At 45.1% G+C, this 20249-nt stretch overlaps 1 protein-coding gene across 1 annotated transcript in view; it reads left to right on the top strand.

Moving 5' to 3' along the window:
• Positions 1-3037: 3037 nt before the first annotated feature.
• The window catches only part of GATM (glycine amidinotransferase), a 40757-nt gene continuing 23545 nt past the window's right edge, over positions 3038-20249 (top strand). Inside the window, exons 1-2 of the mRNA XM_068135761.2 lie at positions 3038-3192; positions 20026-20098. Coding sequence (XP_067991862.2) covers positions 20033-20098 — 66 coding nt within the window. The 5' untranslated portion in view covers positions 3038-3192; positions 20026-20032. The remainder of the gene's footprint in view (positions 3193-20025; positions 20099-20249) is intronic.

A 20249-nucleotide genomic window follows, 5' to 3' on the forward strand; every position in this document is an offset into this window, starting at 1 on the left:
ATATCACATTTACATAAGTATTCAGACCCTTAACTCAGTACTTAGTTGAAGCACCTTTGGCAGCGATTACAGCCTCGATTCTTCTTGGGTATGACGTGACAAGCTTTGCACACCTGGATTTGGGGATTTTCTGCCATTCTTCTATGCAGATCCTCTCAAGCTCTGTCAGGTTGGATGGGGATCGTCGGTGGACAGCCATTTTCAGGTCTCTCCAGAGATGTTCGAATGGGTTCAAGTCAGGGCTCTGGCTGGGCCACTCAAGGACCTTCACAGAGTTGTCCATAAGCCACCCCTGCGTCCCTGCAGCTGAAGAACACCCCCACAGCATGATGCTGCCACCACCATGCTTCACCATTGGGATGGTATTGGGCAGGTGATGAGCAGTGCCTGGTTTCCACCAGACATGACGCTTAGAATTGAGGCCAAACAGTTCAATCTTGGTTTCATCAGACCACAGAATCTTGTTTCTCACAGTCTGAGTCCTTTAGGTGCTTTTTTGCAAACTCCAAGCGGGCGTTCATGTGTCTTTCACTGAGGAGAGGCTTCCGTCTGGCCACTCTGCCATAAAGCCCAGATCGGTGGAGTGTTGCAGTGATGGTTGTCCTTCTGGAAGTTTCTCCCATCTCCACACAGGATCTCTGGAGCTCAGCCAGAGTGACCATCGGGTTCTTGGTCACCTCTCTTACCAAGGCCCTTCTCCCCCGATTGCTCAGTTTGGCCGGGCGGCCAGCTCTAGGAAGAGTCCTGGTTGTTCCAAACTTCTTCCATTTAAGAATTATGGAGGCCACTGTGCTCTTGGGAACCTTCAATGCAGCAGAGATTTTTTGGAGGCTTCCCCAGATCTGTGCCTCGACACAATCCTGTCTCTGAGCTCTGCAGGCAGTTCCTTCGACCTCACGGCTTGGTTTTTGCTCTGATATGCATTGTCAGCTGTGAGACCTCATATAGACAGGTGTGTGCCTTTCCAAATCATGTCCAATCAATTGAATTTACCACAGGTGGACTCCAATCAAGGTGTAGAAACATCTCAAAGACGATCAAGAGAAATGGGAGGCACCTGAGCTAAATTTCAAGTGTCATAGCAAAGGGTATGAATACTTATGTAAATGTGATATTTCAGTTTTTCTTTTTAATAAATTTGCACAACTTTCTAAAATACTGTTTTCTCTTTGTCATTATGGGGTATTGAGTGTGGATTGATGAGGGAAAAAATGAATTTAAACGATTTCAGCACAAGGCTGCAACATAACAAAATGTGAAAAAGGTGAAGGGGTATGAATACTTTCTGAATGCACTGTACGTTTTGAGGATTCCTGAACTGTAATGATGTTGGGAAAAATGTAAATATACGATGTTGGTGTTGTTCCTCCGGTTTCCAATACGAGAGAGGAAAGAGACAGACTGGAGGCCAGAGGCAAAAGGCGACAGTGTATCGAGATTCCATGTTGAGCTTCTCCACTTACATTCCGCTCTGCTCTGTGAACCCATGACCGTTGTTGATCCATCTCCACACTTGGTCACGTACTATTTTCAACCTGCTCGCCTGATCCCGTGAACACAGCGATCCCTCTCGTCTATAAATGTTACACCTTCATGTCTGAGCCAATCTATTATCCTTGCCCCTTAACGTTCTCCAACAAGGATTTTTTTTTCCTCCAACTAACGGCGTTGATGTTCACAGAACCCTCAAGTCCTGAGAAGGAATGCCTCGGGATGACGTGGCTTATAACCAAATTGTGGAGCAACGTGCAATAAAGCGACGGCAAATGCCCTATTGCATTTTGAAGCCGCCTGGCAAACATATTGGTCCGAGATCTCCTTACAGACCTCGCACAATAAACACACCGCCACACTATTTGGGGATCTTAAGTTTTCTGCTTTCTAGCCATGAAGAGACGCAGCTGCAGTCCGAATGAAGGCATGTCTGCTTAAATAAATATTTAAATGAAAATGATCACCCAGCAATTACTCCTGTGCTTTAATGGACTTGGTGTTGTGGACAAAGAACGAGGATGAAGAGGGGCATTTATCATGTGAAAGGAGATCCAGAGAAACTTCCAAGTTAGCGAAAGTTAAGGTTTAATAACTTTTAAACTTGACACCTTGTCCTTACTGGTTACAGAGGAGTTACGGAGTTACGGAGGTAAGAGGTAAAGCACAGAAGAGATAGGCACTTAGACACAATCTTATCTATCCCAGACAGACCACAGACAAACGGAACAAGACTGACTTACACAGGGATTGATGGCAGGGAAGGACAGGCAGTCGATAGCACAAGGTGCACCTTGCCTCAGGGGCAGAATCAAGCACGGCCAGGCTACTCTTCTTGGTAACTTTTAATACTTACAACGGGGAATTATGCTATTAACCTCACCATGTGGGGTCGGCTGAGCGGAAAGTTTCGAGTCTTTCACGAACCGGTTGGCCAGGCATGTCATTTGACTGGAGGTGATTCGAGCAGGAATTTGCAAGCTGTTCAGCGTGGTGGAGATAACTCGCTTACTCTTCATGAAAGACACCGGGGGATCTCTGGTGCCCGGTAAGCGATGCCAGCAGTCAGTCTCAGGGATGGCACACTTTGCGATGCAACTCCGTGCCTGTGGAGCTCCAAATCACACATTTTATCATCTAGTCTGACCGAACGGGACTCGAACCCGGACTACCTCTGCACCATTCCGTAGGACTGCAAAACATAGATAGAACACACGTGAAACGTCCACCGAGCCATTCTTTCATTGATCGTTTGGTGTTTATCTCCAGTTTAGCAAGTTTGTCATTTGATCCTCGAGCCGAAAGATAGCAACTGATATCGGAACTCGTAACGCAGACTCGGTGCATTTTACTTTTGCGATAAGACCATATCCAATAGTTCAGATGTACAACCTTCCGTCTGCAGAGAAAAGCTCAGCAGATGAATTAATCACGAATCGACAGCCATAAAAACGTAAAATCTACTGACTCGTCAGATTCCTCTGACCCCAGCTCCCCCCTACTCCCCTTTATTCTATTCAAACCCACACCCACTCCAGGTCCCTCTGCAGCTCTATATATATATATATATGTATATATATAACAACCCCGTTTCTACAATCTACTCTTCTTTTACTTAAAAGTTACTTCGACCCCAGCGGGCACCTATACTGTCCGGCGCTTTTCGCCAGGCTACTCTTTCTCTTGTTTCCTACCATTAAGGTGAGTAGTTATCAACTTACTAGCCTACGGCATTTGTTCGTTACCAAACACATGGTGAGGAGTGCAGCGAGTCGCTATGCCCAGGCGTTGGTTCAGCTGAGCAAACCTGGACGACGTTCCCACCTCCTCTGACTGTTTGCACTTCAATACAGATATATTACGACTGTCATCAAGCATTCTGAAATGTAGGCTAGGAGTGCCTGGTATTTAAAAACCCTCGCTGAACATGAACGCGACGGATTCAGGAAAAAGGTCCAAAAACTACAATCTCATTACCTCCGTCAACGTGGGTGGATGGAGGTTATGTTTTCACCCCTGTCTGTCCGTTTGTGAACAGGATATTTCAAAAAGTTATGGACGGATTTGGCCTAAATTTGGTGGAGAGGTTGGGTATGCGACAAGGACGAAATGATTCGATTTTGGTGAAGATCCGGGTCTGGATCAGAGAATTTTTAAAAGTCATTCTTCACCATTGAGTGATGGGACTAAAACCATTATAGAGCACGATATCTCAAAAAAGTTACGGACGAAACTTGGTGGACAGGTTGTGTGTATGACAAGGACAAATAGATTCGATTTTGGTGAACGTCCGAATCTGGATCCGGAAACGAGAAATATTTTTTCATCGATTCTTCATTATTAAATGGTAGGGCCAAAACGTTATATAACATGATATTTCAAAAACTTGTGTACGACTAGTGACAAAACTACGTGGATGGGTGGGGTAAGTGATAAGTACAAGCCCATTAGATTTTGGTGCAGGTCCGAATCCAGATCTGGCCTATCAATGGATACAAAACGTAAACTGTTCAGCCTGGCGGAGGTACGCGCTCCACCGAGTGCTGTTCTAATTCATTCCGTATTCTTGGGTCTGATTTTTTTTCTTTTTGTAGGTTTTTGCTTTGTGGTGTTTTTTTTTTTGGACGTCTGTTCGATTTAACAAAATCTATATATTTAATTCTTCACTCAAGTAAATTGCGAGACGTTTCCTTTGTCTTGGTTTGAACCCAATTTTGTGTGCGGCAGTAGTAATGTGGTATTGCATCATCATTCCAAAATCCATGTAGTGTCGGAAACTTATCTTCTTAGAAAATGAAACTTGGACATCTCCTTTGTGATCAGGCACATTAGTAAACCATTTTCTGGAATGGGAATTACCAGAACACCACTGCCTTTAGGTGTACAGCCATATGTAGGACACCGGGCACAAAAGTGTTATTAAGGCATTTGCAAATAAAATAATGGTGAAATGTCTGGGTGTGCGAGGCTGTTCTCTCCGTGAAACAAGAACGACCTTGTTTAGTCTTTGTCGGCACATAACCCAAATGTTTAAGTTACAATAAACCTGTTTTCAGCGACCACCCCTCCCCACACCGTTTCTGTGCACTTAGCATGCTTTTCCCTTAAAGTAAATCTATCTTTCTATCTACCGTATACAAACTTACAAATACACCAGGACATGCCTGTCTCTTTCCTCTTTCCCCGCTTCACATGTAGTCATTCACCCTCACATGGATATTTCACAGTCTTACAATTCTGCTTACGGCATATAAATTTACCTACAATCCCTTTGATTCTTTCCAACCCATAAGTCGAGAACAAAATTTGGTTAAAGCATTTGGCATACCGGATAACGTCATGACTGTTATATGTCACTCGATTGTTATTATTGGTTGTTTGATTGTTTCCCGCTCCATCAAATGCTATTCATCACATCATATCACGTCCTTCATGGGTATATTTGTGAGTTAAAATATCTCTAAATTGCAGTAAAAACAAAAATTGAAGTACACTGATGTCTACTAGGCAATGGTGAGGTGTAGCAAGGGCAGGCAGTGGGGACGAGGTAGTGAGGGCAGGCAGTGGTTAGGGGGGTAGCGTGGCCAGGCAATGGTGAGGGGTAGCATGGGCAGGTAGTGGTGAAGGTGTAGTGTGTGCAGGCAATGGTGAGGGGGTAGCGAGGACAGACATTGGGGATGGGGTAGCGAGAAAAGGCAGCGGTGAGGAGTAGCGAGGGCAGGGATTGGGAATAGGGTAGCAAGGACAGAGAGGTAAGAGGGTGCAGTAACAGAGAGAGGTAGGAATGAGCTCTGGGAAACAGTTTTTGTTGGCGATTAATCTATTAAATATGTATATAAAAAAAACAAAAAAACCTTCATAGGCCATTTTCCCCCGCAAAGCGGGGGTTGGCCTTTTTCGGGCACCGTGGTTGTTGTTGTTTTTGTTGGTCCCCTTTTTGAAGCAATGTTTTATGGCCGGATGCCCTTCCTGCCACCAACCCTGTTTGTCGCCTTTTACGACAAACAGGGAATTACCAGTGAACTGGTACTCAATTAGCCGACCTCGGAAGGATGACAGGCTGAGTCACCCCCTTGGCGTTAATTCAGCGATCGACCGGGATTCGAACCCAGGATCCTAGGATCCTAAGCCGGCACACTAGCCGCTAAGCCAACACCAGGCTCTATTAAATATGTATAACTATTATATAATTAATTTTCCTGACCTCCGAACCTGAAGCTGACAGGCCACGGATTACTCCGTGACATGACGGGCTTCTAGGCAACAGTGGACGCCGGTTGGGCCAACTCGGTCTAGCAGGGTCCTCACGCCCAATGTTGCATTACACGGTGACCTAATTACCTCAACTGCAGTACCACGCTTTCAACGTCCCACCATTATTTATTATTAAATACTGCCGAGTGAAACCATAGATGGGGCCTTGGCTATCTTGGAACAAATTAGCCCGTGATCCAGCAAAGAGAAATGGCTGGGCAGACAGTAACGGCTTGGGAGATAGACAGCAGCAGCTCAGCAGATGGGAATGGCTTGGCAGAAAGGCAACAGCGGTTCAGCAGATGGGAATGGCTTGGCAGACAGACAACAGTGGTTCGGCAGACAGACAAGCAGCAGCGGCATGTCGTTCATTCGCTTGCCTTTTATTGAGCGAGGAGCGAGGCGTGGCAAAGGCACTTCAGGCAACCTCCTACCCTCTCATGTCATGTTTCCATTGACCCAGCAGGTCAGCTCCACCATTTCTGCGTGCCAGAGAGTGCGCAGCATTAGTGTTTCTGACAGTAGTAGCATTAGCATTTCCGTCAATACAGTCACGTGAAAAAGTAAGTACACCCCATGTAAAGTTTTGACTTTTTCAACATATTTCAACATACAGCTATTTGATCTTCATTTCAACAATATTGATAGATAAAGGTGATATAACAAATATCATGAAACATTTACATTTTGTAGTCCATTGTATAATTTAAATAAACATAAATGCAAATTTCGCATGTGGAAAAAGTAAGTACACCCTTGGCTCTAATAGGTGGTATTGCCCCCTTTGGCAGAAACAACCTCAAGTAGGCATTTCTTTTAACTGTCTACCAGTCTCTGACATCGACTGGGAGAAATTTTTGCCCACTCCTCCATGCAGAATTCCTTCAGCTGTGCGATGTTTAAGGGGTTTCTTGCATGCACAGCTCGTTTCAAATCCCCCCGCAACATCTCGATGGGATTTAGATCCGGGGTTTGACTTGGCCATTCCAGAACCCTCCATTTCTTTCTTTTCAGCCATTCCTTGGTGGATTTACTGGTATGTTTAGAGTCATTGTCATGTTGCAAGGTCCACCTTGGGTTGAGTTTCAACTTTCCGACAGATGGCCTCACATTATCCTCAAGCACACTCTGGTACAATGAAGAATTCATAGTGGATTCTATGATGGTGAGCTGCCCAGGCCCTGATGCAGCAAAGCTGCCCCAAACCATAATATTTCCACCACCATGCTTTACAGTTGGTATCAGGTTCTTGTGGTCAAATTGTTAAATCAAAATAAATGTTAGCTCTTTCACGAGCCTCGATTCAGTATACCAAAAAAAAAAAAAAAAAAATGCTGACTTTGATTTTTGCCAAACATGTCTTCTGGTACTGTGGCCAAATAGCTCTACCTTTGACTCATCTGTCCAGAGCACAGGGTTCCAGAAGTGGCGGTCTTTGCCTAGGTGCTCATTAGCAAACTTTAGTCTTGCCCTGATGTTCTTTCTGGACAGCAAAGGTTTCCTCCTGGCACACCTCCCATGTAGATCAAATTTGTGCAGCCTCTTTCTAATGGTAGACTCGTGCACTTTGACATCAACAGTGGCAAGAGCTACCTGTAGGTCCCGGGATGACATTCTGGGGTTCTTAGAGACTTCTTTCAGCATCTTGCGGTCTGCTCTCGGGCTGAACATGCTGGGGCGGCCTGGCCTGAACAAGTTGGCAGTTGTTTGGAATCTTCTCCACTTGTAGATGATCTTCCGGACAGTCGAATGATTGATTTCAAATTGTTTGGAGATCTTTTTATATCCCTTCCCAGACTCGTAGGCATCTATAACTTTCTTTCTGAAGGCCTCAGAGAGCTCTTTTGATCTAAGCATGGTGATGCCACATACTTTTTTTTTTTTTCTTTTTTTTTATATACAAGATCGAGGCTCGTGAAAGAGCTAACATTAATCACACAAAAAGACAAACCGACACACAAAACACAAAAAACAAGGGGAGCGGCAGACAAGATGGGGAGAGAGGGGGAAAGAGAGACAACAAAGAGCAAACCAAACGAAATGTCTGAGGTTTAAATAAGACAGGTTCCTCCAAGATCCTCTCTAACGATGTTCTAATCATTTGCACCTGAGCTGGTGCACCTGATTCTAATTTTAGGTGTTTGAAGTAGTGATAAATGTAGGGGTGTACTAACTTTTTCCACATGCGAAATTTGCATTTATGTTTATTTAAATTATACAATGGACTACAAAATGTAAATGTTTCATGATATTTGTTATATTATATCACCTTTATCTGTCAATATTGTTGAAATGAAGATCAAATAGCTGTATGTTGAAATATGTTGAAAAAGTAAAAACTTTACATGGGGTGTACTTACGTTTTCATGTGACTGTAGGTGTTACACACTGTTACGTGGTCCCCTCGGTGACTACCTGGTCTCGGTGACCCCCGGACCGTGAGAGGACCTTCGCCAGAAAGTAGTATTATATATGCGCTTTCGCAACGCAATCCCTGTGAATTCCACCCAAGAGAAACTGATGTTCAATGATATATTTCCAGGGTAAGGATATCATACAATTTCAAGGATACAATCACGGATATATTCCCCGAGCAATCAACAACAAACAACCATCAACAATTCCCAATCCACAATCAATTCCCTATATGATTAAGATGGCCATCTTATATATGTGTGTCACCTTTTGGTACTCACGACCCCCTTTTGGTCTCTGCCCCTCACAATGTCTCTGGGCCCCTCCTGACCAAGATGATGGTCGGCGTCGCCGCACTCGGGCGGTTGAACGAACCCCGGGTGGACGTGTTTCCACCGGGCAGGTATCGTATCAGGCACCCCGGCTGCAGCCCCTCGTGGCCACGCGAAGCGGGTACGGTAAAGCAAGCCCAAAAGCCCCACGCCGCTTGCAACGCGTGTTAGGCCCCAACGTGCGACCCGTACGCGTCTTTTTAGACGGTGCCGCGAACGGTGCCAGACGCGGGGTCGATGCACGGCCCCACGTCAACTTGACGTCTCCACCGGGTAGGTACACGTCCCGGTAACTCCTCTCGCCAGACGGGCTTCGGAACGCCGCTTTTCCACGCGGCGCAAGGTCGATCCCACCTTTCCTCGGAGCGGGGCGAGGAAGAAGAATACTCGTCGCTTTTCTTCCTCGTGTCTTTTTTTCTTCTGTTTCCGGTCACTTCCGTTTCCGGACACTTTTTCAGAAGGGCTCCTGACCCTCCAACCACAACACCCTTAATCTACTACACATGGATAAGCAAAGACCTGAATGGTAATTCACATACATTCACATAAATATGTAACACTCCCCCCCTTCAAGAAAGAAAGTTCGAACCCAGCGAAAACTTTCTTTGCCGGCCAATTTGGAGAAACAAACCAGGTAACTCAACCCCCAAATCATCAGTTCCCCTGGGCAACAATTATCACAACTCAAAAATAAAGCAACAAAATTTCACAAAACCCCCAGAGATTTTCAAAGGTAATTCACTCTGGACAAAGCACCAGCAACGACATTGTCCCTGCCCTTTACATGTTCAATTTCCCGTTGGACTCCTACCAAGCCAAACTCCATCTCATGACCCTCTGACTTTGACTGTCAGTTTCTTGTGAATGAAGGTTAAGGGGTTGATCAACGATCCAAAGTTAAGCAACTCGATAGCACTTTTTCCGGGAGGCCAAGCCGAGTATTCACTACATGGATGCCTTTAGGAACGTGGAGTTCACGGTTAGTCCGTGCAGGAAAGTTCTCTACATGGGCGCCTTGAGGAACGTGGAGTTCACGGTTAGTCCGTGCATGAAAGTTCACTACATGGACGCCTTTAGGAACGGCGTTCACGGTTAATCCGTGTAGGAATCTTGGCTCGGCGGCTCCGCCGCATTCAGTGCTTCAGCTTCTGAGAACTTCCCTAATAATTATGGTGGGACCGCTAGTCCCTGTAGTCCCATGAATAGCGGTCTCCTTCTCGGCCACTACTTTGACAATCCTTCCTTCGGGAGTTGCCGTAACTCAGGGAGCCTCCATAATAATATTGATTGCGGCCACCACCAAAACTACCGCCCAGTTGTCCTCTCCTGTAGACCTCTCGACGCCTACGAAATGCCTTCCCTACTGTTATGGTCCGACCCTCCAAATCCTTGCCATTCCAATTCTTCTCTGCCTCTCTGGCGTCTTTTGTGCTTGCAAACGTGACAAAGCCGAACCCTCTTGACTGTTGCGTTTCCCTGTCTCTTACCAACCGCACTTCCACCAGCGGCCCATATCTGTTGAAGACAGAGGTCAGAACTTCCTCCTCTGTTTTGAAGTTCAGTCCCCCTACAAATAACTTGGTACTTTTGTCGCCATCCCGAGCTGGTGTGGTGTTATTTTCCCTGCTGGGCTCTTTACCAACCCTCAGGTTACCATAAACTTGACCCCCGGCCAAATCATTCCCGATAACCACAGATACACCCTCTACAGGAAGTGTGGCTTGTAAACCGACGGTGACCGGTCCTGACACCAAATCGGACTCCAAATGGATGACATGAAGTGGAGCACTAACACCGCCCCCGATCCCCTGTAAACGAACACTATCCCCCGTTGCCGTCTCCTCGGACCATGGCAAAATGCCTTCAAGCATTAAAGATTGATGTGCTCCTGTGTCCCTCAATATCCTAACCGGTCTCCGGTTAGTCGAGGCTCCCTCCATTGACACAAACCCCTCTGAAATAAATGGTTGGTAACCCTTTTGATGGCGATTTCTCACAATGGCCATTGCATTTGGAGTCGTAATAGTCGGACTCCGCTCTGGGTCTTCCCTTTTCATGCGGTAACAACTGGACATCAAGTGTCCAGGTTTCTTGCAAAAAGCGCAAGTAGGCCCGGAGGAAAAACTCGTGGTCTGCCTCGGGCCCCCCGAAATATAAGTTTGTCTTGGGCCCGCATCCCTCTGATTTCGAACAGGTGGGGTATCCGCGTTGTCCCCATAATCCTCTCGAGGCCGCCGCCATGTATGGTCGTTCTCCGCACCTGCTGTTCCCCACCTCCCCTGCGGAGATCTAGGCGAGGAGTTAGGTTCGTGGACCCCTATTCGGTGGGTTAAGGCATAATCATCTGCCATGGTGGCTGCGTCCCACAACTTTGGTACTTTCTTTTCCTGCAGGTACACTTTGATGTCCTCGTGGACACACTGCTGAAATTCCTCCACCAGGATCAAGTCACGCAATGTTTCGAAGTCTTTCCCGACTCCTTTTGACTCACACCACCGATCAAACATGTTTTCTTTCACTCTGGCAAATTCCACATGGGTCTCACTCTCCCTCTTCCTGGCATTCCTGAATTTTTGCCTGTAAGCTTCCGGAACCAACTCATAGGCTTTGAGGATGTGCTTCTTCAGTACCTCATAATCTGCACATTGGTCCATTGGTAGTGCCGAATAAATCTCTTGAGCTTTTCCCACCAGCACACTTTGCACGAGTATGGTCCAGGCCTCCTCCGGCCAGTTTAATTGTCGAGCCACTTTCTCAAAGTGTGGAAAAAATTTCGCGACTTCCTTTTCACTGAACGGTGGAACCAGCCTCACATGTCTGCCCACATCCCAGGTTTTCTGGTTAGGTGTCGACCCCGTCAGCAAGGGTGGTGCCTCTCCCCGTTCTCTCATTAACTCCAGCTCCTTGAATTTGATTTCTTGCTGAAGCTCCATGTCACGTTCCTTTAATTCCCTTTCCGCTTTTCTCTCCTCTGCTTCGAGGTCCCTTGCAGCTCTCCTCTCCTCTGCTTTTCTCCCTTCTAACCTTTCCTGGAGTTCTCGTTCCACTCTCCTTTCCTCTGCTTGTTTCTCTTCTCTCCTCGCTTCTGCTTTCCTTTCTTCTTCTTTTAACCTTTCCTGGAGTTCTCGTTCCACTCTCCTTTCCTCTGCTTGTTTCTCTTCTCTCCTCTCTTCTGCTTTCCTTTCCTCTTCTGATCTTTCCTTTTCTGCTTTCCTTTCTTCTTCTGCTCTTTCCTTTTCTGCTTTCCTTTCTTCTTCTGCTCTTTCCTTTTCTGCTTTCCTTTCTTCTTCTGCTCTTTCCTTTTCTGCTTTCCTTTCTTCTTCTTTGATCCGTTCCTGGCTCCGTAATTGCAAATCCAGTTTCCGGAGCTCAACGTCTTCTGGTTCTTCGGGTAGCCACTCCCAGGCTAACTCGTCCCATGTTCCTAATCCCACCATAGATTGTATCACCGTGGCCTGCAACTCTGCCTTCCTCAACTTAGTTCGGACCTCCAAGTTAAAATGTTTGGCCAATTTCAAGAGGTCCGACTTTAGTAACGCTCGGAACTGTGCCTCACTCGGTGTTACCGCAAAGTTCTGTGCCACAAACGCCATGGTGACTATCGTTAACACCTGTTAACCTTCACCCAAGACTTTACCCCAATTTCCCCAAAAATTTACCAATTAATACTTAATTAATAAATTTTAATTAATAAAAATATTATTTTATTATTTTATACAAATACACTTTTAGATCCCGGACGTAGACCCAATTGCGAATCCGCAAATCGTAATTTGGACGAGCCCCCAATTCTGTTACGTGGTCCCCTCGGTGACTACCTGGTCTCGGTGACCCCCGGACCGTGAGAGGACCTTCGCCAGAAAGTAGTATTATATATGCGCTTTCGCAACGCAATCCCTGTGAATTCCACCCAAGAGAAACTGATGTTCAATGATATATTTCCAGGGTAAGGATATCATACAATTTCAAGGATACAATCACGGATATATTCCCCGAGCAATCAACAACAAACAACCATCAACAATTCCCAATCCACAATCAATTCCCTATATGATTAAGATGGCCATCTTATGGAAGTGTCCCCTTTTGGTACTCACGACCCGCTTTTGGTCTCTGCCCCTCACAATGTCTCTGGGCCCCTCCTGACCAAGATGATGGTCGGCGTCGCCGCACTCGGGCGGTTGAACGAACCCCGGGTGGACGTGTTTCCACCGGGCAGGTATCGTATCAGGCACCCCGGCTGCAGCCCCTCGTGGCCACGCGAAGCGGGTACGGTAAAGCAAGCCCAAAAGCCCCACGCCGCTTGCAACGCGTGTTAGGCCCCAACGTGCGACCCGTACGCGTCTTTTTAGACGGTGCCGCGAACGGTGCCAGACGCGGGGTCGATGCACGGCCCCACGTCAACTTGACGTCTCCACCGGGTAGGTACACGTCCCGGTAACTCCTCTCGCCAGACGGGCTTCGGAACGCCGCTTTTCCACGCGGCGCAAGGTCGATCCCACCTTTCCTCGGAGCGGGGCGAGGAAGAAGAATACTCGTCGCTTTTCTTCCTCGTGTCTTTTTTTCTCCGTTTCCGGTCACTTCCGTTTCCGGACACTTTTTCAGAAGGGCTCCTGACCCTCCAACCACAACACCCTTAATCTACTACACATGGATAAGCAAAGACCTGAATGGTAATTCACATACATTCACATAAATATGTAACAACACGCAGGCACTGTCTCGTCAGGTGACTGGCAGCGCCAATGTTGGCCCTGAACATGCGTCGGTGTAATTGTGGCATGGGAAGGTGCAAGGGAGAATAGGATGGGGAAAATGATCTGAAGGGATGGAAGCCAGGAGATCTTGAAATTGGTTGAATGAAAATGGAGGGTTTGCAGGAATGTACTGGGTTTGACAGGTTGAGGAGGAAAGGGTGAGGGATATGGATGGATGGATTGACAGACGAGTGGGGGAGGGATGGATGGATGATGAATCTCAAGAAAGTGATAGCTCTTTCACGAGCCTCGATCTTGTATACAAAAAAATAAATAAAAAATAAGTGGGGAAACTACAACGGGGATGAAACACGTTAATACTCACAATGCATTTTCCCTCATCCCTGTCATTCCCTGTGCATCGTAAGAGGCGACCAAGGGTTGGCGTCAGGAAGGGCATCCGGCCATAAAAACATTGCCTCAAACAGGGAACCATGATTGTCATGGGGCCCGCAAGGCTAACCCCCGCTCCAGCGGGGAAAATGGCTTTAAAACGATCATTCATTCATTCATATTCCTGTCATTATGGGAATGTACTTGGCTAAGCACATTTACGAATGAAATATCGAACTAGGGAATCCCTTTATGTGTCGGATGTCCCACTCCAGGGTCCATTTCCATAACAGCAACAATATTCTGTACCAATGCCAGGAGTTTACATAATAATATGGAAGAACTTGAGGCCAAAGTAGATAGCGAGGATTGTGATAAAGTTGCAGTAAGTGAGACATGGCTAAATGAGGAGAGTAACTGGAAGACAGGATAAGAAGGACACAAGGTGTATAGTGTGACAGGGAAGAGAAAAATAGGAGCAGTTGTTCCAATCTGCATAAAAGACAGCATTGCAGAGAGAAAAGGGTGACATTAAGGAGGGAATTAATGTGGAGGATTCTGTATGGATAGAGATCAGAGATTGCCAAAACAGTAACATACTGGAAGGATGCTTTTATTGGGCTCCTGGTGTGAAGGAAGAGGAGGAAGGAGAAATACTGAAGAATTCAGAAGGGCATGTGGGTAAGGGAGTTCTGATTATGGGGGATTTGAACTTGCCAGGGATAGATTGGGTCCAGGAACATGGAAAGGGCAGAGCAGATGAGAATTTCCTCGACAGAGTCCAGGATTGCTTTTTTAACCCAGTTTGTAGATAAGCCAACTAGGGAGGGTACTGTGTTAGACCTCCTGTTTAAGTAATGATCTCAATATATGGTGGAGGAGGTGGAGGTAGGGGAGCATTTTGGATCAAGTGACCATAACATAGTGTGTGCAAGGATTCTCATTTGAAGAGTTAGAGTTTGGGATGGTAGAGTGAGGCTATTATATTTCAGGAAGGCAAACATTGAGGGTACATTGCATTGAGGGCAAACAAGGAGAAAGCTGGGTGCTGTTGATTTGGAGCGGAAATGGGAAAACTTGAAGGAGCAAATGTGTAAAGTGCAGAGAAGCTACATTGCACTGAGATGTAAAACTTGACATGAGACAGAGGGAGACAAGGGTGGTTGATCAGGGAGCTAAGGAATGCTATTAATGAAAAGCAGGTGTTTATCTATACTATAAGAGAGCCGTTTGTCTGTCTATGTGTCTGTCTGTGTCACCATTTTCTCAGAGATGGCCAAACAGATCTTTATCAAACTTTCATAGTTTTATCATTCAGTGCTGGGGAGTGTTTTAGGCAAAAACAGTTTCTGAAATGAAATGTTTTTTGTTTTTTTAAATCGCTCTACAGTGCCTAAGCCTTTGTGGTGATGTGAAAGGAAATATGAAATGATTCCTGACCCCATTCCTTAATTTATGTAAGGAAGTGTTTTAGGCCCCCACAAAAAATAGACCGGGCAACATGGGGTATCCCTGATAGTCATATGTATATATATGTGTGTGTATATATATATGTGTGTGTATATATATGTGTGTGTATATATATGTGTGTGTAACCAAAAATAACCATATTTCTGGCTCACTCTGTATATATATATATACAGTCACGTGAAAAAGTAAGTACACCTCATGTAAAGTTTTGACTTTTTCAACATATTTCAACATACAGCTATTTGATCTTCATTTCAACAATATTGATAGATAAAGGTGATATAATATAACAAATATCATGAAACATTTACATTTTGTAGTCCATTGTATAATTTAAATAAACATAAATGCAAATTTCGCATGTGGAATAAGTAAGTACACCCCTACATTTATCACTACTTCAAATACCTAAAATTAGATTCAGGATAAGAAGGACACAAAGTAGATAATAAACCAGCTCAGGTGCAAATGATTAGAACATCGTCAGAGAGGATCTTGAAGGAACCTGTCTTATTTAAACCTCAGACCTCTCTCCCACCCCCCCCCCCCCTTCCCATGCCCCCACCCCAAAGCCCTCGCCCTCTCTCAGATCTCTCGATGTCTCCATGTCTCTCGGTCCCTGCTCTCAAATGTTGTGTTTGTGTCCTTCCCCCTCTCTCCCCATCTTGTCTACCGCTCCCGATGTTATATGTTTTTGTGTCGGTTTGTCTTTCTGTGTGATTAATGTTCGCTCTTTCACGAGCCTCGATCTTGTATACAAAAAAAAAAAGAAAGAAAAAAAAGACATTTAGTTTGGTTTGCTCCATGTTGTTGAAGTGTGCGGCATCACCATGCCTAGATCAAAATAGCTCTCTGAGGCCTTCAGAAAGGTTATAGATGCCTACGAGTCTGGGAAGGGATTTAAAAAGATCTCCAAACAATTTGAAATTAATCATTCGACTGTCCGGAAGATCATCTACAAGTGGAGAAGATTCCAAACAACTGCCAACTTGTTCAGGCCAGGCCGCCCCAGCAAGTTCAACCCGAGAGCAGACCGCAAGATGCTGAAATAAGTCTCTAAGAACCCAACAATGTCATCACGGGACCTTCAGGTAGCTCTTGCCACTGTTGATGTCAAAGTGCACGAGTCTACCATGAGAAATAGGCTGCACAAATTTGATCTACATGGGAGGTGTGCCAGGAGGAAACCTTTGCTGTCCAGAAAGAACACCAGGGCAAGACTAAAGTTTGCCAATGAACACCTCGGCAAAGACCAGCACTTCTGGAACAATGTGCTCTGGACAGATGAGTCAAAGGTAGAGCTATTTGCCACAGTACCAGAAGACATGTTTGGCGAAAACCAAAGACAGCATTTGACCACAAGAACCTGATACCAACTGTAAAGCTTTGCACCTCTATATTTGGTCTGGTCTGTCCGTGCGTGCTTGGAGGCCATGTGGTGCTGTCCATGCACTCGCATGAACTCCCCTACTCCCTCCGATCCTGTGCGTCTGCAATCAGCTGTCGATTACTCATGCTTATATTTACTTACACTGTGGCCTGCCTCTTGTCTGCGGTTTATTGATTAAGTCTTGTTGATGGATCCAATGGCCAAGGCAACAAGCAGTGACACATAGACCTGTACATATATACCTTGTATCATGGGAGTGGCAGTAGAAACGAGCACAATTATGATGGGTGCACGGGCCAAACAAGTGACCAGCGTTATGAGATTGTAACGTGACTGTCAAGCAAGTGACTGTACACGTGGCAAGAAAAAACACAACCGCTTGGCTGGACGTTCCAATTTCTATATTAGACTGGACAGATTTATGGAAAAAGGCCATGTATAAGCTTCTAGGTGCATTTTTGGGTAAAAGTTGGGAACCTCACTTTTTAACATAATTATGGTATGCTGAATTCGATTACCCCGGTTCCCAAGCCGAATTTTGAGTTGTCTTTTTTGAGTTTTGAATAAACTGCTGAAGAATTTTGGTATTGGTGAACTTAAAGAGGAGACAATCAAATCTGCAGAAGCGTTCGTCTGCAGAATATATAATGTGCACAGAACAACCTCTGTTGATTCAGCACGACATATGTTGTTCTCCAAGACTGGTAAACCAGAAGCAATGTCACCGACAAGTGATGCTCTTCGTTTCCATTTGATGCGAGTACACTATCAAGCCATGGTATGGAGAAATGCTCATTGTGCCATACGTGACCTTCCTGCACCTGTGGAAATGGGATGGAAACGTGGTGATTCAGGACAAGAGCTTATTCTGATGTCACTGAGTCCAATCCCAGAAAGTTGTTTCGAGATGATTTGATGTGCATGCCAGAAGCAATGCAAGACTCGACGCTGCAAATGTCGCTATTCAGAGTTCAGGTGCACATCAGTGTGTGCCTGTCAGCAACAGAGTGATGACCAGACCCCTTGTATGAATTTGATGTAGCTTGGCAAAACAACATGTGTGACATTCCAGAATGTTTGTGCTTCATGCCCATGTATACTGAATTTTAGAATAAATGGTTGTATGAAACATTGTCTTATTAAAACCATTTCCCATTTTATCGTGTCCAATTTCAATATCAGTTTGAATGTCTCTTTCAATATGTCACCAACCATAATATAGACCAGACGGATGAATGAAAAAAGGCCGTGTTTAAGCTTGGAGGTGCATTTTGGAGTAAAAGTTGTAAAGTTTAAAGTAAAAGAGCTGCATGTATATACATGATATATAAATGCTTCTTCAAAGAAATTGTTTGAAAATGGCAATTTGGTGGCCATTATGTTTATGCTAATAAGAAGTTCAAAAACTCAAAATTCGGCTTGGGAACCGGGTTAATCGAATTCAGCATACCCTAATTATGTTAAAAAGTGAGGTTCCCAACTTTTACCCAAAAATACACCTAACATTCACATTTCTCAGAAATCCGTCTAGTCTACAGTGCATTCAGAAAGTATTCAGACCCCTTCACTTTTTTCACATTTTGTTATGTTGCAGCCTTATGCTGAAATCGTTTCAATTCATTTTTTCCCTCATCAATCTTCACTCAATACCCCATAATGACAAAGAGAAAACAGTATTTTAGAAAGTTGTGCAAATTTATTAAAAAGAAAAAACTGAAATATCACATTTACATAAGTATTCATACCCTTTGCTATGACACTTGAAATTTAGCTCAGGTGCCTCCCATTTCTCTTGATCGTCTTTGAGATGTTTCTACACCTTGATTGGAGTCCACCTGTGGTAAATTCAATTGATTGGACATGATTTGGAAAGGCACACACCTGTCTATATGAGGTCTCACAGCTGACAATACATAACAAAGCAAAAACCAAGCCATGAGGTCGAAGGAACTGCCTGCAGAGCTCAGAGACAGGATTGTGTCGAGGCACAGATCTGGGGAAGCCTCCAAAAAATCTCTGTTGCATTGAAGGTTCCCAAGAGCACAGTGGCCTCCATAATTCTTAAATGGAAGAAGTTTGGAACAACCAGGACTCTTCCTAGAGCTGGCCGCCCGGCCAAACTGAGCAATCGGGGGAGAAGGGCCTTGGTAAGAGAGGTGACCAAGAACCCGATGGTCACTCTGGCTGAGCTCCAGAGATCCTGTGTGGAGATGGGAGAAACTTCCAGAAGGACAACCATCACTGCAACACTCCACCGATCTGGGCTTTATGACACATGAAAGCCCGCTTGGAGTTTGCAAAAAAGCACCTAAAGGACTCAGACTGTGAGAAACAAGATTCTGTGGTCTGATGAAACCAAGATTGAACTGTTTGGCTTCCGTCTGGCCACTCTGCCATATAGCCCAGATTGGTGGAGTGTTGAAGTGATGGTTGTCCTTCTGGAAGTTTCTCCCATCTCCACACAGGATCTCTGGAGCTCAGCCAGAGTGACCATCGGGTTCTTGGTCACCTCTATTACCAAGGCCCTGCTCCCCCCGATTGCTCAGTTTGGCCGGGCAGCCAGCTCTAGGAAGAGTCCTGGTTGTTCCAAACCTCTTCCATATAAGAATTATGGAGGCCACTGTGCTCTTGGTCACCTCTCTTACCAAGGCTCTTCTCCCCCGATTGCTCAGTTTGGCCGGGCAGCCAGCTCTAGGAAGAGTCCTGGTTGTTCCAAACTTCTTCCATATAAGAATTATGGAGGCCACTGTGCTCTTGGGAACCTTCAATGCAGTAGAGATTTTTTTGTCGGCTTCCCCAGATGTGTGCCTCGACACAATCCTGTCTCCGAGCTCTGCAGGCAGTTCCTTCGACCTCATGGCTTGGTTTTTGCTCTGATATGCATTGTCAGCTTTGAGACCTTATATAGACAGGTGTGTGCCTTTCCAAATCATGTCCAATAAATTGAGTTTACCACAGGTGGACTCCAATCAAGGTGTAGAGACATCTCAAATATGATCAAGAGAAATGGGAGGCACCTGAGCTAAATTTCAAGTGTCATAGCAAAGGGTCTGAATACTTATGTAAATGTGATATTTCAGTTTTTTCTTTTTAATAAATTTGCAAAACTTTCTAAAATCCTGTTTTCTCTTTGTCATTATGGGGTATTGAGTGTAGATTGATGAGGGAAAAAATGAATTGAAACGATTTCAGCAGAAGGCTGCAACATAACAAAATGTGAAAAAACTGAAGGGGTCTGAATACTTTCTGAATGCACTGTATATGCATGGCATTTTCATAATGGCATCTCCCATCAGGTATCAAATTCAAAGTGGACAGCTCTGGGCAGCATGTCAATACAACCTAAGCTATCCTGCCCCCACCATGGCTACCTACCTCGTATGCCACTAATAATCCAATACGTCAGATTACGAGATTTGATGGGAAATACAGATCAGAATGCTCGTACAATGGACAAAGCAAATACCACGAAACAGGATGATGTACAAAATGATTATGCTGCGTTTTACTACACAGTATTTCACCCTTTTGTATTTTGTACTGTTTATCTCAAGATACCAACTTCTCTCGTACATCTCCGTAGGGTCACCATGCTCCGTGTGCGCTGCTTCCGTGGAGGTAGTCGAGGTGCAGAATCTGCACACTTCCTTGCTCAGGTGAGTCAATGCTTTGGAAGACACGTTGAAACACGACTGAACATTCAGTCAGCAAATTATAGGATAAAAAGATAAATATTGAAGACATAAATTAAAAAAATCCAACATATTTATAAAAGCTTGTCCAGTCCCTGAGATCTGTTTCTGACTG

Source organism: Myxine glutinosa, chromosome 14 (assembly GCF_964187855.1).
Source record: "Myxine glutinosa chromosome 14, kmMyxGlut1.1, whole genome shotgun sequence".
NCBI classification, from domain to species: Eukaryota; Metazoa; Chordata; class Myxini; order Myxiniformes; family Myxinidae; genus Myxine; species Myxine glutinosa.